At 39.9% G+C, this 24,769-nt stretch overlaps 1 protein-coding gene across 1 annotated transcript in view; it reads left to right on the top strand.

Moving 5' to 3' along the window:
- The window catches only part of LOC136863696 (dolichyl-phosphate beta-glucosyltransferase), a 253,703-nt gene that overhangs the window by 159,109 nt on the left and 69,825 nt on the right, over positions 1-24,769 (top strand). The window contains exon 5 of the mRNA XM_067140056.2: positions 16,756-16,999. Coding sequence (XP_066996157.2) covers positions 16,756-16,999 — 244 coding nt within the window. The remainder of the gene's footprint in view (positions 1-16,755; positions 17,000-24,769) is intronic.

Raw genomic sequence — 24,769 nt, 5'->3', positions numbered from 1 at the left:
AATCAGTTTCTCACTTCAAGTACCTCAGAAGCACGATCTCCAAAGATAACACTGTCAAGCAGGAAATAGCAAGACACAGAAAGAATCAAGTGGAAACTGCAAAATAACACAAAATGCAAAAACAACCCTATACCAAACGTACTTTGTACCGGTTCTAACATGTGGTTTAGGGGCATTTACTCTACTAAACTATGACTACAGCAGAATTCAGGCAACAAAAATGATATTACAATTATGAATCAGACTACTCGAAAGAACAAAATCAGGAATGAATTAAACAGGAAGGTAGCTGGCTTTGAGTTCCCAATTACCGGTGTAAAGAAGCAGTGTAGACTTCAATGGTATGGGCACATTATGACAATGACGAGCGAGAGACCTGCCAGACAATACTTCGACTATACTGTCCAAGGATGGAGACCCATGGGAAGCCCAAGGAAATGCTAGATAGACACGGTGAAATCAGATGTGGAGGGGAGAGGTCTCAGTTGGGAAGATGTCCTGGAGCGGAAGATGTATGCAGACAAGAATGCTTGTACGCCACACCCAGGAAACTGGAGTTGGAAAATGATGTTGAACTTAATTATATTGCACAAACAAAAATATCAGGGATGCTCTTCATGTCACGTAAAGAATGATGGCTCAATTGGATTGGCAGAGAAAATCTTAGATTTTTGAGGAAATGAGGTTAAGGATGCTAACCTCCTGAGAACAAGTGCAGTGCAAAGGCATAGGTTCCAGCTTCCCTAGGTTCCTGGTTGCTACCAGAAACAATGGGTCAGATTTTAAACTAGTGAAGTCTATTGTTCAATAGACACATTGAAGGTGTCTACAGTGAACTTGAAGACTTAAAGAATATGCACAATGGTAGCTTGTTACAGAAGACATGCAGTGCATTTCAAGCTGACCAGTTGCTCACGTGTAACCACTTGGGCAAAATCCCCGTCAAAGTGGAATAGCACAAATCTCTGAATCTGGTTCGTGGAGTCATCTTCCGCCATGATCTTGTATTGAAAACTGATGATGAGTTGATGGAAGACATGCATTGCCATGGTGTTACACACGTCCGGTGCATTACGTGGAATGTCAACAGTGAAGACGTTGCCATGAGTGCGTTCATTGTCTTCTTCAAATTGTCAGTGTTTCCAGAGAAAGTCAAACAACCTTTTATTGTGATGTGAGCCCATACACCCCATCTTCCATACAGTGCTATCGATGCTAAAGATTCGGACACATGGTAATCTCGTTGATCAAATCAGTCTGAGTGTCGTACATATGGAAGAGGAACTCATGGCGCAGAAGAGTGCACACCTTCTTATAGGTGCACTAACTGCTCTGATCTTCATTCTCCTCGAGATCGGAACTGTCTGTTATATCTCATTGAGAAGAAGATCCAGAAGATCAAGACCCTGGATGGTCTTTCCTACCGGAAAGCTCGTCGTAAGTTCAAATTTATGCATGCACCTGCCAAGGCTTGCAATGTTAGCATGATAGCACAGAGACTAACAGGTTTGTTTATTTGCTTCAGTAACACCTGTGAAAGTCACTGCACCCAAGGCAGCTGTTGCTCTTGCGAGCTAAGCTGCAAAGAGTAAAAGTTTGAAGGTTGGGACCACCCAACTTTGGACCACAAAGAAGCCTGTTTCAGCTTGGAATCCTAAGTCGGCGTAGCTGCACCCAAGCCAGGGCATCGTCAACCGGAGCTGGGAATTCACCTCCCAGCCTGTGGAAGGAAGAAAAGACCACGGGGAAGAAGGATGCACTTACCAGGCGCTTCCCCACCCCTCCTCCAAAAGGATAAACATGCCCTCCATTTGGAAGGTATGCATCAGTGCCAGCAGGTCCATCTGCTCTTAAACCTCTGCGCTCCTCTCGTAGGAGGAAACCTTGCTCCTGAGAAGCGTCCAAAAGTCTCAAGGCATAGGTTACATCTATCTCCATCTTCAGCGCCAGCTAATCAGTCAGTTTGCAGCGAGTTTAATCTGTATTCAAGAAACTAATCTCAGACCAGGACATCAAATGATTCTGAGAAATTTTAGACTATACTCGAAGAAAGAGGTTTATGCCAACCGGGCTTCTGGTGGTTTTGTTACTTTCACTCCGACATCTATAGTGAAGCAGTTCCATAAAGAACTCAGCTGCCTGTCATAACTACAGTTTGCATTGTTTATTTCCCACCAGGTCAGCCTTTTAATATCAGTGATGTAATTGATCTTGCAGATCAGGTCCAACTTCCTTTCCTCTTATGCGATGATTTTAATGTCCATCACCCATTATGGGGCTCTGAAATGCTTTGGGCCAGAGGGAGGAAGTTGGAACAGTTAACAGGAATGATGCTGGATTTATGCATTTTGAATACAAGGGAACCAACACATTTCAGTGTAGCGCATGGTATATTTTCCTGCATTGACGTTAGTCTCTGCCACTGTGCACTCGTTCCCCTGCTTCGGCGGGATGTACACGATGACTTCTTTGACAGTGACCATTTCTTTATTATTCTTTCTTTGTTGAAACAGAAATCCATCAAGGCTTCTCCCAGATGGATTCTTAAACGTTCTGATTGGCCAAAGTTCACATTATTAGCCATCTTTAATGATGGCAAACAGTCAGAGCTTAGACGGTGATATAACTTATATCATGCAAGTTATTCTTGCTACTGCTGAAGAGTCCATTCCATCTGTTTTCTGAGACTCCTTGACAAAAACTTGTTCTGTGGTGGAATGAAGAAATTGCAGCAGCAATAAAAGATCAACATCGCACTCATAAATGCTGTTGTAAGCAGCCTACTGTGGCCAACTGTGTAACATTTAAAACGCTTTGCGCTAAATTGCGAGTTCTTATTCAATGTCACATACACCGTCATCTCAAGTGTCGACTAAACTTAGATGTATTTCAGGTGTACGGGGATCATCCTCAGTACCGGGAATTTCCGTTGCAGGCAGTATCATCACTGATCCACCCACGGTTGCATTATATGCACTAGCCATGCATCTTCGCAAATGTGTAGTTACCAACTGATGAGCCCAAATTGGCATGCTGGGGTGAAACTCTGGCAGCTAAGATTGAGTTAGCTGGAAAATTTATAATGTTAAATAATGGACCTTTTATATTGGTATTATGAATTTACTCATTCAGAAGAAATATTTCACGTTTCCTATGGCAGTGGTATTCAAACATTTTGGTTTGCGTACCCCCGGAATCCAATTGTTTTACTGTCGCTCCACCGAAGTACAAGTATAGTGCGGTTATACCAGAAATAACAAGTGATTATTGCTGGATGCCAAGTAATACTAACTATAATCATCATCATCATCATCATCATCATCATCATCATCATCATCATCATCATCATCATCATCATCCACTGCAGCTTATCCCACTTGCTTAGGGTCCCTGCACGCACTGAGGCATGAAAGAGTTGTGACTAGAGATTTAAGTTTGCATGCCCTACCTGACATCATGGGGTTTTCAAATGAAAATCTCACCCCAATCGCTACACCATTCCGTTCCCAATAATAACAATAATGTATTGTATGTATATCGTCATTGGGCAAAGGAATTCTTTTAACTCTTTCAGAGTAAAGTTTACGGAAGAAGCCCAAAACTGAGCCGCCTGCCGAATTCTGTCGTACTCCTCTGGGGCAATGATTAATGAATGATAGATGAAATGAAATGTTATTGGAGAGTGTTGCTGGAATGAAAAATGGCAGGGAAAACCGGAGTACCCGGAGGAAAACCTGTCCCGCCTCCGCTTTGTCCAGCACAAATCTCACATGGAGTGACCGGGATTTGAACCACGGAACCCAGCGGTGTGAGGCCGGTGCGCTGCCACTTGAGGCATGGAGACTACTACGAGTATAATTATTAATGCAACAATTGCTATTTTGCTATATACACTGCTACTGTAAAACAGTTGAAGTGAATGAGTGGATTTAAAAACAAAACATTATTAAAGAGCAATGCAACATACGTAAGCAGATGTGCCAAGTCTCCCGATTTAAGTGGGAGAGTTCTGATTTTTCATCGTTCCTCCTGATCTCCCAATCGCTGGGACTGATCTCCCGATTTTCAGAGCTGTATCAGTAATTTTCATATTATTTTGAACTCCCGCGGATTTCCTCGTTCTGTCGATATATGGCTGAATATGGCTGGTCGATAGTAGTTCTAATAATGATACCAAATGGCAGTATGGGGCGCGGTGGCCAGTCATGTGCTCCTCTTTGGTCTATAATACAGTCATTCTCTTTGTAAGCGATTCAGGCGAGTAACCTAACCTCAGAAGTAACATGCCATAGTCGTCTAGCAGTGCCAGGATCTGCAGAAGTGTTTGTGTTGTGTCTTAATATTTGTTTTGGCCAAAATGTCAAAAAAAGAAATATGGTGCAGTGTTTAAAAGTGCTTATAGGGAAGAGTTTCTCTGTTTGAGTGAAGCCAGGAAGGGACCAACATTTACATTCTGTACTATATGTAGGTGTGATTTTTCAGTTGCGCATGGTGGGAAGTGCGATATACTCAAGCATATGCAAACGAAAAAAACATAAGGAGAATGTCCAGTGTGTAGAAAGAAACCAGAAACTGAACTTTTCATATAAAAACCAAGATGTACATCCTGTGACGAATGCCGAGGCATTATTTACGTCATTTATCGTAGAACATAACCTACCTGTAAATTGTGCCGATCACACGGGACCTTTGTTTCGCAAAATGTTTCCTGATTTGGAAATCGCTAAACGATATGGATGTGCTAGAACGAAAACAGCAGCTATCATTACAGAAATGTGCATGGAAGAAAGAGCGAAAAATTTTATCACATTTGCAGCTGAATGCATTTTCTGTTGCTACTGATGGTAGCAATAAAAGTGACTTGAAAATGTGTCCCAGTGTTGTAACATTTTAAAAGCCTGAATTCAGTGAAATTCAGAGTTGTCCACACTCTGTGCCTAATTTAGAAAGGGATGCTACTGGAACTAACATTGACAATCTTTTGCTCTCAACTTTTCAGGAATTCTGCATTCCATTAAAAAACTGCCTAGCTCTTGGTGCTGAAATTGCTCCAGTAATGGTAGGATTAAAGAATGGTGTTGCAGGATGTTTGAAGCGGGAAAATAGTAACATCATCGTAGGTTGCTCTTGTCACCTAATTAATCTTGCTGCAGAGAAGGGTGTGGCGTGCTTGCCCATAAATGTAGATGATAGTATAATTGATGTATTTTATTATCTGGAAAGGAGTGCAAAGAGGAAAGAAAAGTTCAGAGAATTTCAGACTTTACACAACACAGAGATCAGGAAAATTCTGAAGCATATGCCTACTCGATGGTTATCACTAAGAAGGTGTTTAGATAGGATTTTGCTGCATTGGGACCCTTTGGTTACTTTATTCAGGAACGAAGTTGTGAGTAAGGTTTCTCAGATGGGAACTTTGAAGACTTACAATATTCCTAAGCACAGTTTAAGTGCAGATGTGTCTTGTTTGTCTGAAAAGGTGAAGGATTGTCATAACATTTCACCACACTCCTCAGTTAAAAGGAAAACCCAGTCATCAGTTTCACTTTAAAAAACTGAAACTACTGATGACACTAAGAACCATGCATTGCCACGTGAAGAACGATTGTTCATATTCCTTTCGTCAAATTTACATAAAACTTTTTGCCTTTTTCTTACCAGTTTTATGGATATCTTTTAGAATCCAAATGTAGCTCTTAAGTATGCCGCACATCCACTTATTGAGGTCAGTTTTTGGCGGAACTATTGGAGAATGTGATGGCAAGGTTTATGAAACCACACGCTATTAAAAGCTCCACCTCTCTCCTTGATGTAGATTATCACATTCCAGCAAATCAAAAGGATGATTGTGATCTGATGATAGGGAACTCTGTGTTTGTTTTAGTGAACACTTTGAAGTCTGAGGAAAGTGCATATTCTTTAAGTCTGTTATAAAGTGTTTCTCTTCATCATGTGACTACATGGTATACAAATTTCCTTTCAAAGATGAAGTTTTAATTAATTCAGAAGTTGCAAATATTTCTGCTATAAGTAAGGTATCATTTTCTAGTCTTAGATTTAACATAAACAAGTTTCCGAACATTCTGACTAGTGAAACGAAATGTTTAGATAAAGAAACTGATATTCTGCACTCCCAGTTCTGTAACTTTCAGTTCGAAAAAACAGACCTGGCAAAAGGAATAACTGATGTTCAATGGACATTGGTAGGTCAGAATCAGCTGATGGTGTACTTAAATATGACAGACTTTCTAAGGTGATGCTTGCTGTTTTATCAATTCCACATAGCAATGCAGAATGTGAAAGGATTTTTAGCAGAGTCACAAAGACAAAAACGCAGGTCAGATCCTTGCTGTCTGAACAAACTTTGTGGAGAAACTTTTAACCTTGAAATCAGTTCATCAAGGCAAGTGCTTTGAGCAAATATTTAGTTCTGAGATTCTGAAGAGGGCTAAGTCAGCTACGGGTGTGTTGAACAACAATTAGTTGTAATGTGATCACCATGTTGAAGGATGAGAAGTCACATGTTTCTACAGTTCAGGTATGTCCAGTATTTAGTATTCATGTATAAATGATGAAATATATATATATGTAGGCCAAATAGAATTGTTAATGTATTGAATTATAATTAATTAGTACATGTTCTGCCATCAGTAATGTGCCGTAATACGTTGCGATTCGCTGCCAAATTTCTCCTAATTTTTTACTTTTAAAGTTGGCATGTCTGCGTAAGCATTTTTACATATCTAGTCAATGGGAGATACAAAGGGATACATATTTTTGAATGAAGACTCCAGAAAGGGTCTCTGTGTAGTTGTAGACTAAAACACTAAATCCAAACAAGATTTTGTTGAAAATGAGATTGCTCAACTCTTTTCTGAACTACTCACCAAAAACAGTTAGAAGCTACAATAAATTTGCATATTCCTGGAGACAAACCTGTGTACCACTAGGGATATGCATACCACCAGACTTTGAATACTGCTGGCCTATGGGGTTCTGTATCTATATCATTTGAGTACCAATGTGGTTTTTGAGCTGCCTGCTCCACTACTGACCATTTGGTACTCCTGGAGAGTTCTATCCAGGACGCATTTCTCCAAAAACAGCGTTTGCTGGCCGTTTTCTTCGACTTAATAAAGGCCTCTTCTTTCAGTCCTGTATCAGTGGAGATTCCGAGGTAACTTGCCGGTTTTTATTGCAAATTGTTTTGTTCCTCCATTTATTTCCTGCCCTATTAGGGAGGACATATTTGCAATATTATGTTCAGGAAAATGGAGTCCCACAGGGATCGGTTCTCAGCGTCACTCTGTTTCCGATTGCATTAAACGGTATTATCGCTGCTGCTGGTTCAACAGTAATACTGTTACTATCTGTACATGATTTTGCTCTGCATTATAACTCAAAGTATGGCAGTGGCAGAGTGACAATTACAGCAGGCTGTTAGGAGAATGGAACAGTGAATCTTAGAAAATGGCTTTCAGTTTTCAACTGCAAGGACCTCTGTTTTTTACTCCTGCCAGAAGAGCACTCTTAACCTCCACCCTGAGATTTATTTAGGGGATGTCGCTCTTCCTGTAGTTGACACTTACCGATTTCCTGGTCTTTTCTTCTATGGTAAGTTATCATTGGAGTCACACATGTGTCAGTTAAAACCCCTAATGTGCTAAGAAACTGAATATTTTGAAATTTCTTAGCATCACTACCTAGGGAGCAGACTGCATGGTGCTCCTATGATTTTATAGGGCACATATTTTATCCAGGTTAGACTGTGGCAGTGCAGAATATGGATCAGCAAGGCAAAGTGTTCTTGTGAAACTGAATAGCATCCACCACAGTGGAGTAAGTTTGGACACGGTATTGTTCTACGTTGCAATTTTATTTTACGTAAATAAATATCACACGAGAACACGTTCACTTCCTTGTCTAAACTACTTTATTTACACTGTACGTCACAACACGCATTTATACACAGTAGTATATTACACTATATACAACACTCAATAGCGGAGTACCCTGAAGTCGATTCTGACGAGTACAGATATCAACAACACTGACGCGCGCACTATAACATACTCTCTCTTGAATTCACCGCCTCACTCACTTGAGCCCAATACTCAGACTCCACCTTGGAGCCCAACAGTCACTCCCAGTCCATCACTTGCCTGAGTCCCAAGAACCAATATCTGCGAACTTAGAACTGAGAACTGACTTCACTGACTGACAGCTTGATATTTATACTACTCGAGCAACCATCTAGAATGATCGACTTCTGGAAGAGTTCTTACAACACTCTAATGGAACACACTCAAAACATTGATCGACCAGCTAGTCGAATGGGTACTCGAACATTCCTCAGTATTTAAAAATGTACATGGAAAGTCTTCAAAAACATCTTTCTAATTCCTATATCAATGTTTGAAGTGAGCAAATTTCTTTTCTTAAGAAAGCTCTTCCTTGCTTGTGCTAGTCTGCATTTTATGTCCTCCTTACTTCTGGCATCGTTAGTTATTTTACTACCCAAGTAACAATATTCATCTACTTCCTTTAAGACTTCATTTCCTAATCTAATATTTTCTGCATCACCTGCGTTCGTTCGACTGCACTCCATTACTTTTGTTTTGGACTTATTTATTTTCATCTTGTACTCCTCACCCAAGACTTCGTCCATACCATTCAGCAGTTTCTCGAAATCTGCAGTCTCAGATAAAATAACAATAGCATCGGCAAATCTCAAGGTTTTGATTTCCTCTCCTTGGATTGTGATTCCTTTTCCAAATTCCTCTTTGATTTCCTTTACTGCCTGTTCTATGTAAATATTGAAAAGTAGGGGGGACAAACTGCAGCCTTGCCCCATGCCTTTCTGGATTGCTGCTTCCTTTTCAAAGCCCTCGATTCTTATAAGTGCAGACTGATTTTTATACAGATGGTAGATAATTCTTCGTTCTCGGTATCTGATCCCAGTCACCTTCAGAATCGTAAATAGCTTGGTCCAATCAACATTATCGAATGCCTTTTCTAGATCTACGAATGCCATGTACGTGGGCTTGTCCTTCTTGATTCGATCCTCTAAGATTAGACGTAAAGTGAGGATTGCTTCACGTGTTCCTACATTTCTTCTGAAGCCAAATTGATCTTCTCCCAACTCAGCTTCAACTTGTTTTTCCATTCTTCTGTAAATAATACGTGTTAAAATTTTGCAGGCATGAGATACTAAACTAAGGGTGCAGTAGTTTTCACACCTGTCAGCACCGGCTTTCTTGGGAATAGGTATAACAACATTCTGCCGAAAATCGGATGGGACTTTTCCTGTCTCATACATCTTACACACTAAATGGAATAACCTTGCCATGCTGCTTTCTCCTAAGGCAGTCAGTAATTCAGAGGGAATATCATCAATTCCAGGTACCCTGTTCTTATTTAGGTCTCTCAGAGCTCTGTCAAACTCTGACCTCAACATTGCATCTCCCATTTCATCAGCATCAACAGCCTCTTCTTGTTCCAGAACCAAATTATCTACATTGGATATGTTCTTGCCATCTTTCTGCTTTTTCTTTCCCTAGAAGGGGCTTTCCATATTCATACACCTAGATTTCCTTTCTCCAAAGGTTTCCTTGATTTTTCTGTATGCAGCATCTACCTTTCCCAGGACCATACAATCTTCGACATCCTTGCACTTCTCCTTCAGCCATTCTTCCGTAGCTACCTTGCACTTTCTATCCACTTGATTCTTTAATCGCCTGTATTCTTTTCTGCCCTCTTCATTCCTAGCATTCTTGTATTTTCGTCGTTCATCAATCAGGTCTAGTATCTCCTGAGTTATCCACTGATTCTTAGTTGATCTTTTCTTCCTTCCTAACATCTCTTAAGCAGCCCTACTGACTTCATTTTTCATGACTATCCACTCTTCCTCTATTGTGTTTCCTTCAGCCTTTTCATTTAGCCCTTGTGCAACATGTTCCTTGAAACAATCCCTCACACTCTTTTCTTTCAACTTGTCTAGATCCCATCTTTTTGCATTCTTTCCTTTCTTCAATTTCTTCAACTTCAGATGGCATTTCATGACCAACAAGTTGTGGTCAGAGTCCACGTCTGCTCCTGGGAAAGTTTTGCAGTCCAGCACCTGGTTTCTGAATCTCTGCCTAATCATACTGAAGTCTATTTGATACCTTCCAGTGTCTCCAGGTCTTGTCCACGTATACAGCTGTCGTTTTTGGTGTTTGAACCAAGTATTGGCAAGGACTAAATTATGATCAGTGCAGAATTCAACCAGCCGAGTTCCTCTTTCGTTCCTTTGTCCCAATCCAAATTCTCCTACTGTATTACCTTCTCTTCCTTGGCCTACCACTGCATTCCAGTCTCCCATCACAATTAGATTATTGTCACCTTTTATATATTGTATTAAATCTTCTATCTCTTCATATATTCTTTCGATTTCCTCTTCATCCACTGAACTAGTAGGCATATAGACCTGCACTATTGTGGTGGGCATTGGTTGGTGTCCATCTTGACGACAATAATTCTTTCAGTATGCTGGTCGTAGTAGCTTACCCGCTCCCATATTTTCTTATTCATTATTAAACCAACTCCTGTATTTCCCCTGTTTGATTTTGTGTTGATAATTCGGTAGTTGCCTGACCAAAAATCCTGTTCTTCCTGCTAACATAGTTTAATTATACCAACTACATCTAACTTTAGTCTATCCATCTCCATTTTCTGATTCTCTGACCTAGCACAATGATTAAAACTTCTAACATTCCATGCTCCGACTAGCAGAATGTCAGTATCCACCTTCCTGATGATCGCCCCCTCTCGTGTAGTCCCCACCCGGAGATCCGAATGCGGGACTAGTTTACCTCCGGAATATTTTACCCGGGAGGAAGCCATCATCAGTACATCATTCATACAGAGAGAGCTGCATGTAAGTATAATTGACTAACCAAAGTAATAGAAAGTTGCTAATTGTGAAGAAAAATGAGGAAATTGTTACAAGAAATGTTATTACTTCTGGGCCCGCAATTCAAATTGATGAACTCGCTGTATTTGCTGTGCCAGACTGCAAGCTGCTACCCACTGCTGTGCTTCAGAGGTGATGATGAAAGGGAGGGGAAGTGGGGTGTACGATAGACTGAGGCGGAGATAATACTTGGTGCAAATACACAAGTTTCTCATTTGTTTCCTGCAGTCATTTCCCAGCCCCTGTAGGCAGCGTTTTTTTTTTTCTCCCCCCTGCATACAAAGGCTACTAAGTTTGTGGCAGAAATTGGTGAGAATGGCTCTGGTTTGGTACACCAATGATGAAATTGCTGATATGCATCTAGCCTATGGGACAGAAAAAGGCAACTGGGGAGAAGCCGCATGGATTTATGGCGTCTGGCACCCTAATCGCCACCAACCTCATCATTCAACCTTGGTGATCATTGACAGACCAGGCGAGTTGGCCGTGCGGCTAGGAGCGTGCAGCTGTGAGCTTGCATCCAGGAGATAGTGGGTTCGAATCCCACTGTCGGCAGCCCTGAAGATGGTTTTCCATGGTTTCCCATTTTCACACCAGGCAAATGCTGGGGCTGTACCTTAATTAAAGCCACGGCCGCTTCCTTCCCATTCCCAGGCCTTTCCTATCCCATTGTCGCCATAAGACCTATCTGTGTCGATGCGACGTAAAGCAAAAAAAATAAAAAAAATAAAAAAATAAAAAAGAACAACAAATTGACAGGCAACTGCATGCCACAGATCCTTGACACTGGTAGACCGCCATCAGTATGGAACCAAGAGTTTGAAGAGGCTGATTTAGAAGAAATAATAATGATAATCCATCTACCAGTATGAGATCTGCCATGAGGAGTGCTGGTGCTTCTTATATGATGGTATGGAGGGTATAGAAGTACCAACAATTGGTGCAGGAACTGACACCGCTGGATTTTCCACAAATAAAAAATAAGTACCGGTATAATTGACTAGCCGGCCCCGTGATGTAGGGATAGCATGCCTGCCTCTTACCCGGAGGCCCTGGGTTCGATTCCCGGCCAGGTCAGGAATTTTTAGCTGGACCTGAGGGCTGGTTCGAGGTCCACTCAACCTACGTGACTAGAATTGAGGAGCTATCTGGCGCTGAGATAGTGGCCCCGGTCTTGAAAGCCAAGAATAACGGCCGAGAGGATTCGTCATGCTGACCACATGACACCTCACAATCTGCAGGTCTTCGGGCTGAGCAGCGGTCGCTTGGAAGGCCAAGGCCCTTCAAGGGCTGTAGTGCCATTGGGGGGGGGGGTGTATAATTGACTAACTGAAGTAATAGAAAATTAAGAAAATTACTAATAATGAAGAAAAATGAGGAAATTGTTACAAGAAATATTGTTACTTCTGGCCTTTGCAAGGCTGGTCTTAAACAGCTGTGGGAATATTCCACATTTCTTTTCATGGCTGAAGCTACATTTACTAGAGAATGCATGGCAAACTCCAGAAATCGGCATTTTAGGGTGGAAGAAAACCCTCATGTGACAGTGGTTAATACACATTAGCAGAAGATGGTTTTCCATTGTTTCCCATTTTCACGCTTGCTGTACCTTAACTAAGGCCATGGCCACTATCTTCCAAATCCTAGACTTTCCCCATGCTCGTGTCACCGAAAACCTGTGATGTGTTAGTGCAACGTTAGACTACTAGCAACAACAACAACAAAAAGGTCATCATTGTTTTAGTATTTCGGCCAACATTGTTGGTGGCTATTTACTTGGGCCGCATGTCCTTCCTCCTTACCTAAACGGTGAAGAATACTACTGTTTCATGGTAGAATCACTGCCTGGATTATTAGAAGTTCTTTTGGGTATCCGGCAGCGAATGTGGCTGTGCCATGACGGTGCTCCACCGCATTTCACTTTCCCTGTCAAACAGTGCTTAAGTGATCATTATCCAAGGAAATGAGTAGGCCATGGTGGGCCATTTAAATGGCCTTCACACTCGGCTGATTTGTCTCCCTTTTGTTCTTTTCTTGTGGGGTTACATGAAGATTTTAGTGTATTTGTACCCCGTAGAAGGAGAAGATGAACTTTTACCATGATTCAGCTAGCTTTCCAGGTTGTTTGTGCTACACCATGCATCCTGAACATTGTTCAAAAGTCACTGCTATGCCATTGTGAACTGTGCATTGAAGTAATGAAACCATTGAGCGTACTTTTCTTTCATTCAGCATTTGATTGCATTTACGACATGAGTAAGGGAGTGCACTATCATGGGGCTCTAGCCTTGCATCTTTGTGCATGTTATCCTCTTCAGTCCCGAGCCTGTTGATGGATTCGATGTGTTATATTTTGCTCAAATAATTTAAAAAAATTCACCATAGAAAATTAGTGTGTTTCACTAAGTTGTTTTATTTGTGTAGCATATATGCTACATCAGGACTCAGAGTTGAGTTTCCAACCATTATTACTTTTTTCCTTAAATTACTTTGTTTTATTGTAAGTAGACAAAACCACATGTAGAGCATATGCTACATACGGACTGAGGAGGTTATATAATAAAGAATGTTACTAGACCAGCAGACGAGAGGGGCAAAGATCAGTGAATTCCTTGACTGACAAATGTCTTAATTACTCTGTGTTCTTGAACTGTGTGTGTATTATGGCTGTTTAATAACCAAACTGTGGATGTTGCCTGCACGAGTCGAATGAGGAAACTTTTGCTTTCGCGTGGATGAATATCTCTGTCTCCGTCCAACATCTACCTCACCATCCCTTCTAATGCCTTCCTTTCTCTGAAGCACAGTGGCAGGCAGGGGCTTACACTCCGGGACAGCAAATACAGCAAGTTCATGAATTTGAATCACACGCCCGGAAGTAACAAAGTAACCTAATTTTCTCGAAACAAAAAATTATCTCCAGCAATCCGATTGCACCATCATCCATTGAAAGTTAGTCCAGCTCCCCTCCTTTTAACATCTATGCCATCACGCTACTCAAGGTCTCCACGTTTCCATACTGAACTGGGAATCGTGACGTTAATTCAAATTATGATCTCCACAAGACCACATCGTTGGCATCAAAACCACCTGAATTAAGCCTGTTAATTACCACAACTTAAGAGAACAAGATTATTCTTCCCACTGATAACATATGAGGCCTTATGATTTATGCACTTCAAGCTGGACTATCCTCTTGTTTATCAAGACTCAACAACTGGGATACCTTCTCAAAAATGTTGTGTTTTACAGTCAGACACACCACATCATTTCAACTGGTTATAATCTAACAGTGACTTTATAGGTGCTGTCATATGTTTTAGATGGTTATACGCATCATACCCTCATCATTTTAATGTTACATTTAAAATTTGCCTTAGTTGGTGCATTTAAATGTTGTATATAGATACGCCTTATGTTCTACAAACCTCAAGCTGGACTACTTTTTCGTGTATCATACCCTAACTATTGTTACCTTTTCTGTTTTGATTTCATTGTTTTAACTTTTGACAATTTAGCTTTCAACATTAATCCTTGTATTTGCTGTCATGTGTTTATATTTCAACTAGTCATAGTTTAACATTTGTCTTGTAGGTGCTATCATGTGTTATATATTGCTATTCGATAAGTTGCATTTTGCTCAATTGATTTGTTGGCTGATGATGACGCGCAATGAGCGTTGAAACTAGTACCAACCTTCTCTAGACGTTATGTGATATATATTCACATCAATAAACATTCATGGTATTGAAAAGGTGGACCTTTAACATTTTCATTTTACTGCACCATCGTTCTTCACAAAACACTAAAAGCATACCTGATTTTTTGTTATTGTAATTGAAATATCCCGGTCTAGAATAACAGCCAAGAGGAACGTCGTGTTGACCACACGACTGTGTAATCTGCAGGCCATCAGGCCGAGCAGCAGTCACTTGGTAGGCCAAGGCCCTTCAGGCCCGTAGTGCCATGGGGTTAGTTTAGGTTATAATTTAGATGTATGTATAACTCAGTTTCAACTGTATACAAATATATAAATGTTATGAGTAAAGAACTGAAATCATAGATACGGCTTATTGTGGATGATGTTTTACTCTATTGCATAAGAAATAAGTTACAGGATTGTGAATGACTGCTAATAGATCTCAACAAAGTTGTGAGATGGACAGCAGGTAATTGTATGATGGCAAACAGTGTGAAAAGTCGTTTCACCAAGAGGAGAAGTCCTTTCAGTCTTAATTACTTTTTTTTATGGTGTGACAGTAATTTTAAGGGATCACTGCAAGTACGTGGGTATTAATACAAGGAAAGATCGTCTTTGGGGTAATGACATGAATCTAATTGTTAATGAAGATTACAGAACTGTTCATATGGTTATGAGAATATTTAGGGTTTGTAGTAAGGATGTAAAGGAGATAGCATGTAAGTTACTGGGAAGTCCCCAATTAGAGTGTGGTTCTAGTGTATGTGACCCTCACCAGGATTAATTGATTTGAGGCCGAAGAAAGCAGCATGATTTGTTGCGGGTGATTTCTGACAAAATAATAGTGTTATGAAAATAATGCAAACTTTGGTCTGGGAAGACTTGAAGTAAGGAGATGAACAGTACGACTGAGCGGAATGTTCTGAGCTGTCAATGGAGTGATGGCTTGGAATGACATTAGTAGATGAATAAGCTTGCGTCCAATTTTTAAAAGTGAGAAAGATAATAATATGTGTCTTGTTGTGCAGAAAGGGACCCAAAGTTGGCAATAGAAAATTTACAGCAGAGCTGCACAAAAGTGTGTGCAGTGTAAAAATTGCATTTCTATGTTTTGATTTCTTGCGCTACCTATGGGCCTTCTTAACACACTAAGTTACATAGCAGTTGGAGTCTTCGCCGCTCAATGTCATGAAAACTTTGTACAATTGGTGAGAAAATTAGTGGAAGCTGTAAATTCATCTCTTCTCAAAATACAGTCTTCTTAATAGCAGCAGTCAATAAGTAATATCTTCTGAAGTATTGCACCTAGAAGCTTGAACTCTTTGTACAGTGCTCAGTGTCTTATGCCAATTTTAGAACCACAGAAATTTCAAAAATGAAAAATCTGACTTTAGGTCCCTTCTGCACCATGGTTCGCGTATGAAGATAAATTTGGATTTCCAAGAGGACAATTTGGACCAAATACTAGTGTATAGGTAGAGGAATTGAGGATTGGATTGTTTTCTAAGTGATTATGTTTGATACATTTTCAACTTATTTGAAATCATTTTAGAAAAGACTTGGTAAACAACTGATAGGAAATCTGCCACCTGGGTGACAACTCTAAATGCAGATTAGTATCGATTGATTGATTGATTGATTGATTTATTTATTTATTTATTTATTTATTTATTTATTTATTTATTTATTTATTTATTTCGTTCTTTCTTTCTTTCTTTCTTTCTTTCTTTCTTTCTTTCTTTCTTTCAGAGCACCTTGCATGAAGTAAAGCAACTAATTGTTGGATACTATCTTCTTCCCTATGTTGATTCTTCTGCTAGGGAATACTAATTGTGGTGCATTAGATTTAACTCCCTGATGTATTCTGTGCCTAAATTTGGCACATGTGGTGAAACTTAGAAAGACATGGTGAAGTTTCTCCTCAAATATAGTGCACTAACTTTGTCTGTTCTTGGAATACTATGATGACACATGGAAGATCCCCATTGTTTTGTTTCTTCCTCACAAATTGAACTTGTCTTGATTAGGCTTTTGGTTTTTTAGCAGTAGGTAAATCATAGGGTTTAAAGCAAGTCTGTGAACTGTTACTTTACACTTACAGTTGACTACAAGTTACATCCTGATGAAGTTGCTCAGGAATTAGCCATCGTGTGTGGCTCACGAGCCCATCTTGAAAAGAAAGCCAAAGCTACCCGCTCCTACTTCAGGACCTTGTTGATGTATGGATTTCACTTCGTAGTTTGGCTGTTCGCAGTGCGAGGGGTACGAGATACCCAGTGCGGTTTTAAATTGCTGACGCGTGCTGCTGCGAGGATCTGTTTTGCTTCATTGCACGTTGAAGGATGGTAAGCATACTTTGTTGATTAATTCATTTGTACATATTATAATTATACTACTTATGCAAATATGAAGGACATTTCCTCTGTATCAGTATTTGCTGGGATGAAAAATATGGCATTAATGTCAAAGACAGAAAACTTCCTAACTTAAGATTTGCAGATGATGACCTGTTTCCAGAGAATCATGCAGAGTTGAGCGACTTGTATTAGCACAGTAAGCAAGTGCAGTTACTAATGAACGACCTTGGGGCAAAATTTCATAAATAACCAATCCCTATATAGCAATTTGATTATTTACCCATTGACATGCAATCATTTTTCTGGGATTAGTACCTGGGACTGTTATTTTTTGTACATTTAATGTTATGAAATTAATAAGTGTTTACACAGTACTTTATAACCAAAATTCAATATTAGTAGTTTTAGTTTAGTTTTGTATCCTTGACAAAAGTCTTTTAATGTACGATTGATGGTCTTTGAAACACTCATCCACATGATAGACAACTTTACATTTATCACAATCGAAGCAAGATTCCTTCCCGGTTCCATGCTTCAAACAGACTTTTCATCATCTTAATGGGGCTGCTTTACTGGCTGTAGCAGCAGTCTTCTGGGGGAAATGTCCCTCAGCAGTGTGGTTCCACGAGGTGGACGTCTTCTTGTGGCTTATTCAGGGTGGATAACCTTTTCCTGAGCTGCATTGATTCGGAATGATGAAAAGTCCATTATCTATTCATAAGGAACTGACATGAACTTTCAGATGTGGAATCAGTATATTCTGGTTCACTATCAGGATGAACACTATTATCTAACACTTGTGTGTCATTGTTATCACTATTAAGAAGAAACTGACTAATTCATTCTTCCTTGCGATGTTTATAAGACATACAGTATTTCTCGTAATGTTGTTTACCTGCAAACAAAGTGAGAACACTTGGAAACAAATGAAATATGGAAGAAATAGCCTTTGGATAATCATATTGCCTATAAAATACACAAGTGCTTTTTGTAAATCTAATACTAAACTAGAATATTGTTGCCAACATAAATAGCTAGTCAGAGTCATGCATTTACGACTCTCTTGCACTATAACAGCTGTACCCATCATCGTATGTTTATGGAAATACCGGCCATAAGGAGTGTATGTGTTCATTGTACAGGAGTGGGTTAATAAAATGAAATTTGATGGAAACAATATAGCATAGTTATTTACATTCAGTAAATATTTCGTTGCCAAGCGTATTGACTGAATAAGTATAGAAAGTTTCATGATTTTTATCGTGTTAAACAAGATAATTGTAGGACAACTTTAAGTTACAGACAGTGTATTATTAGAACCTTTGTGGTCAGTTGTAGCTCACATATGAGGAAGTGAAACAAAATCTTTGTGAAACATAATATTTCCCTGCAGTTCATATTATTTCTCATGTGGTATAAGCCCGTGAAACAGTGCCTGTGTCTAGATGTCTGTTAATCTGGGCCAGAAAACATCAATCTAAAAACTAGAAGGCCATAAATTCTTAACCCTTAACCATGGACTTAACAGCACTGTGGTAGAAGAACACTAGTCCTTTTCCTCACTTATCCATTTCAGAACATATACATTTGTGATGTTTTCTGGTCATGATCAAGGGAGCAGGGGTGCATTGTCTGCAGTGGGTACACAGAGTGCTTAATGCAGTGCTGAAGGGCAACAAGGTATCTGCAGACTGGAACAAGGGTGTTATCATTCCTTTGTTTAAGAAAGGGAACAGGCAAAAATTCACTTACTGTAGAGGGATGATTCTCCTGTCACATGGACTAAAAATTCATGAAAAGATCATAAAGTAGAGGCTGCGAAACATCATAGAACGACAGTTGGAGGAGGAACTGTATGTCTTCAGAAGTAACAGGTCAACTAAATAACATGTATTCATTGTCGGAATGCTGATGGCAAAGTATTGGGAGAAAGGCAAGAACTTGATCGTGGTATTTCTGGATTGAAAAGCTGTAAAACAGTGTTGCAAGGGAAAAGATCTGACAGTGCTTGTTAAGGAGGAAGGTGCCTGAAGTACTTGTGAAGAAAGTCCAGATGTTTTAGAAGGACTGCACCAGCTGTATACAAGTTGGAGAGGCTCACTCATCAAGGTTTATGAACATGAGTGGCATCTAGCAGGGGATTGCACTGTCCCCACTGCTGTTTATCACAGTTATGGATGATATAATAAAGGGCATTAAGGAAACATTGGGTGAACTCAATGCAGTTACCTTTGCTGATGTCATGATCTGGGGAGAAACTGAAGGTGAGGTGCAGATAAGACTCAACACATGGAAGGACAAATTTTAGGAGTTCAACCTCACAGTCAGCAAAACTGACATAGTGGTGATGAAGGTGAACAGAGATTGCCAACCAGCAAGCATCAAACTAACAGACCACTAGTTGGAGAGTGTGGACAATTTTGCCACTTTTGCAGTATAGTCTTCAGAGATATCCTAGTCTAAAATTCTGAAGAAAGCAAAAATATCAATGTTTACTCACTACTTCATACTGATCTTGATCTATGCTATTGAAGCATGCATCCTTACAAGGAGAGACTCATTAAGAATGCAGGCATCAGAAATGAAGATCCTGAGGTTCAATATCCAGAAGACCAGGTTGGACAAGTTAAGAAATGAGGAGGTGAGGCAGGAAACTGGGATTGAGACATCTCTATTAGACAGACGTTTGTACATCCAGACTGTCTTGGTCTGGCATATGTGGAGGATGGAGTGCATAAGAACAGAAGTGCACTTGGAAAGATAGGTAGAAGGAAAACACCATGTTGGAAGGCCTCGAGCCTGTTGTATTGATATGGTCAAGACTGACATTGCAGCTGGGGGAAGGACAGTGGATAATGTAATGGAAAACAGGACATAAGTCAAAGAGGCTTTCAACTGTACCTGGGAAATTGGAACTGTAAGCTGCTGCTGCTGATGATGATGATGATGATGATGACTATGCCTGTGAGGCTTAATCTTTTGTATAATCCGTGTTCATCTTGCTGCTGTTCATATCTATGTGGCCATGTTAATAATTAATAGCATTTTATAGTGAGTAACTGCACATCCATGGTTTGTAGCCATCAATCAACAGTTTTGTGTGTAACAATGAGTAGACAAGCAGGTAGATGAACAAGTGTCTGAAAAAGTGTTATGAATTATGAAGACATAATCACAGGGTGGTTTGAAGAAGATATGAATGATGTAGATATTTATTCCCATAGGGAACCTGAAATATTTGTCTTGAATGAGTAAATTCATAATTCTAATATAAATGGTCCGTTATTGGACATTACAAATTTTCCGGTTAACTCATTCTTGGTTGCCAGCATTTCACCCCACTGTGCCAATTTGGGCTCATCACTTGGCAACTAGCACGCCTACCAGGACGTGTGGCTAGTAGATCAACAAGTGTTTGATTCTGCCTAACATGCATCAATTTTTGTGAATGAGACAATGTCTCTCATAATGCGTTGGCACTGCTTGTAGCTCCAAGTAGCCTATGCAGTGGCCTCCACTAGCCGTGCATCTTGGTAGGTGTGCTAGTTACCAACTGATGAGCATAATGGGGCGAAGCGATGGCAACCATGAATGAGTTAGCTGGAAAATTCATTAATTAATTTCGTGTGGCTATTTCTAGCCGAGTGCAGCTCTTGTAAGGCAGACCCTCCGATGAGGGTGGGTGGCATCTGCCATGCGTAGTTTACTACGTGTTATTGTGGTGGAGGATAGTGTTATGTGTGGTGTGTGAGTTGCAGGGATGTTGGGGGACAGCACAGGCACCCAGTCCCTGGGCCATTGGAATTAACCAATGAAGGTTAAAATCCCCGACCCAGCCAGGAATCGAACCCGGGACCCTCTGAACCGAAGGCTAGTACACGGACCATTCAGCCAACGAGTCGGACGGAAAATTTATAATGTCCAGTAAAGCACCATTTATATTGGAAGATATAAATGTTGTAGAAGAGGGAGACAATAAAATAGAAGGTGATCATAATACGAATACTGAGACAGAAACCAAGGGGTAGAAAGTAGTGCTCCACTGCCAGTAACTGAAAATGTATGTTTTGAATATGTCCAGCATGCGGTGTAGGGGGCAACGCGTCCGCCTGTCACCTGGTGGCCCCGGGTTCGATTCCTGGCTGGGTCAGGCTGGCGCCTGGGTGTTTGTGTCGTCCTTAACGTTCTTTTCCTCGCATTCAACATACTACACTTCCTCCAATCCAATTACACGCAGGTTCATATCATATGGTGCAAGTAGGGGTAAAAGATCTGTATAGGTCGACGCCCCGAACAAATAGCATTTAAAAAAAGAAATGTTCTGAATATTTATATAAGAGAAAGAGATACAAATGGTCAGTTTCAGATCCTCAGAAGTGTGTCTGTACATCTCATTACGATAGTGCGGGCTTTCTGTCCCCAACTTAGCAGGCTCGATCCTGGCTCAGTCCGATGGTATTTGAAGGTGCTGAAATAAATCAGCCTTGTGTAGGTAGATTTACCAGCATGTAAAAGAACTCCTGCAGGACTCAATTCTGGCAACTCGATGTCTCTGTAAACACTAAAAGTAGTTTGTGGGACGTAGAAACAAAAACATTATCATCGTTGTGATAGAATGATTTCACCTCCTGGTTTTCAACATGCAAGGAAAGTTGAAGATAGCATAGTTCAGTTGACAGAGAGTTCACCAATTCTTATTGGCAAAATAATAAATTTAGTAGTGCAGTGTATAACAGAGGTGCCAGCTCTTACGGATTGTCCGTAATGATTACGGATTTCACTTCGCAATTACGGCATTATGGTCAAAGGGGAAATTATTATGTAAAAGCAACATTATTATCATGATAAAAGTTAATTTCTATGAAAAAGTGGAAAGGAGTAAAAAATGTCAGTCCGTTAGAGCATTACTGGGCAACCTTCCTCGTTTCAATGTTTGTAAGTTGGCAACTAAACATATTTGGCGGTTTTTTGTTCGTCACTCTCTTTTGTTTCCCGCGAGCATTGTGAAATTACGACCAGCTACATAGATATACACTGCTCTCTTAGCTAGAATGACACATCAAGTTGGCCGTGAAGTAGGCGCTACTCCTTGCTCTGCTATTCTCCAGTGCGTGCGTTAGGCTCCCTCTTTGTTGTGTACATAGACGTGAGTGGTATATTTAGCGCGTTTCAGTTCTAATTATCCTAGTCGTTGATTCGAAAAGAAGTGATTGGGTTTTTAAAATGAAGCGGAGCAATTGTCAAATTGCATATTCTTCTAAGAAGAGAGCAGTATTACAGAAATATCGAGATGGTTACACAAACGAATGGCCATGCCTATTTGCTTCATGTGTTAGTGAAAGCCACGTGTTCTGCAGTGTGTGTTCGTGTGGTTTCTCTGTGGCTCTCGGTGGATGAGATGATTGCAGAAGGCACATAGACTCCAAAAAGCATCACACATACAGTGAATCAAAATTACAAAACCAGTCTGTTACATCGTTCTTCTTAAAAAATAATGAAACTGCGGTCTCAAATGTCGAATTGCTTTTCATATCATTTCTTTTGGAGCATAATATTCCATTATCACTTTCAGACCACACTGGAAATTTATTTAGATCAATGTTACAATGCTAAAAAGAGAAAGATGTTCCACCTATTCAATACAATAATATTGTTGCACAAATTAATGTAGCAACATATTTAATATGTTATAGGACCAGTTTCGACATATGTCCATGTCATCATCAGCCGACACAAAAATGGCAAGAAGTCAACACAATTGTAACACTTATGACACTTTTCTTGAATTAAAAATAGAAGTTCATGTAGAGGTTCTTGAGCACTCTTGCTGTAGAATTTGAGGTTAAAAAAATGATGGAGTATAGTTCACAATTGTTGTTATTCATTTAACATTGTAATTATTAGTTCAATATGGATCAGTGATGAAGTTTTTAACTTTAAATTAGATCAGTGTTCCCCGACTCTAAAATATCTCAGAAATATGGTTGTGCAAGAACTAAAATGTCTACTTTAGTTCAGTACACGGCATCTGTGACAGAAGAGGAACTAAGTGAACTTTAAGCAAATAATGCATTTTTCTTTGGCTACTGATGGTAGTACGGATTCAAATGCAGTTAAACTTTATCCTATAGTTGTCTCTTTCTTTAATGCTCAGAGAGGCCAAACATCAACTCTTCTATTGTCATTGTTAGAGAGTACTGACAACACAGACGAAGGTACTTTCTCCGTTATTAATAGTGAATCGCTTTCTTCAGCCATTCCATGGGAAAATTGCATTTGTTTTTCATCTGACGAAGCATACACAATGATAGGGGCAAATAGAGGTGTTGCCAAATTTGTGAAGGACAGGCATTCTTCTGTTTATGTCCTGGGTTGTTCATGTCATCTCATTCATATCTGTGCACAAAAACCAGCAGCCCAATTACCATTCATTGTAGAGAACTTTTTGGTTCACTTATATTACTACGTTTATAAGAGTTCTAAAAGGCAAAACACATTGAAAATATATCAGCCTCTTTTTGGCACAGAGGGTTACAAAATTTTGAAATACTTCAGTACCGTTGGCTCTCGCTTCTTCAGTCTGTTAATTGAGTTCTTGAGCAGTGGGAATCTTTAGCACTCATGTTTTGTAGTGAGCCCCACCATAAAAATTAAAGCACCAAGCAGTTTGAAACTGTAAAATCTTTCTTACAAGACCCACACACAAAACTGTTTTGCTACTTTCTTCAGAGTGCACTTCCTCTCTGTAACTCAGTGAATTTCTGCAAGAAGATGCTCCAGCCATATATCTTCTTAAGAGGAAACTTGCTGGTCTTTTAACTGACCTGTTGGTCAGATTTGTTCAGCCATATTCTGTTCAGTCAGAATCTGCCTCCCTTTTGAGTGTTAAATTAAAGAGAGAAAGCCAATTAGGACTTGGTAATTGGAGCAAAAGCCTGGGCATACTTGAAAGATAATGACTGTGATGAAGGGATATTTCATAATTCTGTAAGAGAGTTACATTATCAGGAAATTTCCCCTTGATGATGAATTTCTTCATCATGCCAAAGTTGTAGACATCTCTCTCAGAATGAAGGTTTCCTATTCATCTCCTGAATATTTTGTTCGAAAATTCCGAAGTTTGGTCAAGGAAAGTGAACATGACAAACTTGAAGACAAATTTGCAGTTTACTGATGTGATACTTTCCCTGAATATATTGTACATGGACCTAACATTGATGTGAACTGGGGCAACATTGCAGAGTTTAAAAATGAAGGTGGACAAATTAAGTATAAAACCTTTAGTAATGTTGTATTTGCGGTATTAATTGTACCTCACAGTAACTCTCCTACAGAAAGAGTTTTCAGTGTTGATCAAACAGAATTCAGGCCTTAAGTACATCTACACAGGAATCGCTTATGGTTCTGAAGATGAAAATGTCATCTCGGGGGGAAGTATGCTTCAAGAAAACCTACACTGAAAAGCAGCTGCTGGGTGTGAAACAAGCTACATAGAATTTTTTATTACAGAACTAACAGGTAATGAGCAAATTTTATTATGTACTGTAATATGATATACTTTAGAATAGAGTGCTGTTGGAAAGGGCAGACACGGGGTGCTTTGGATTTGACTCTTAAGACATTTTAACGGCGGTGGTGCGCGAGTTAAAAAGCGAGTTATTGATAACCCGCTTCAAAGGTGGGCACCTCTGGGATAGTGTGAATCCTGGTGACATAGGTACCAATTGTATTATCAAAGATCTACTTGTCCAGACCTAC

Source organism: Anabrus simplex, chromosome 2 (assembly GCF_040414725.1).
Source record: "Anabrus simplex isolate iqAnaSimp1 chromosome 2, ASM4041472v1, whole genome shotgun sequence".
In the NCBI taxonomy this organism is placed as follows: Eukaryota; Metazoa; Arthropoda; class Insecta; order Orthoptera; family Tettigoniidae; genus Anabrus; species Anabrus simplex.
This window is presented reverse-complemented; position numbering and strand designations above follow the sequence as displayed.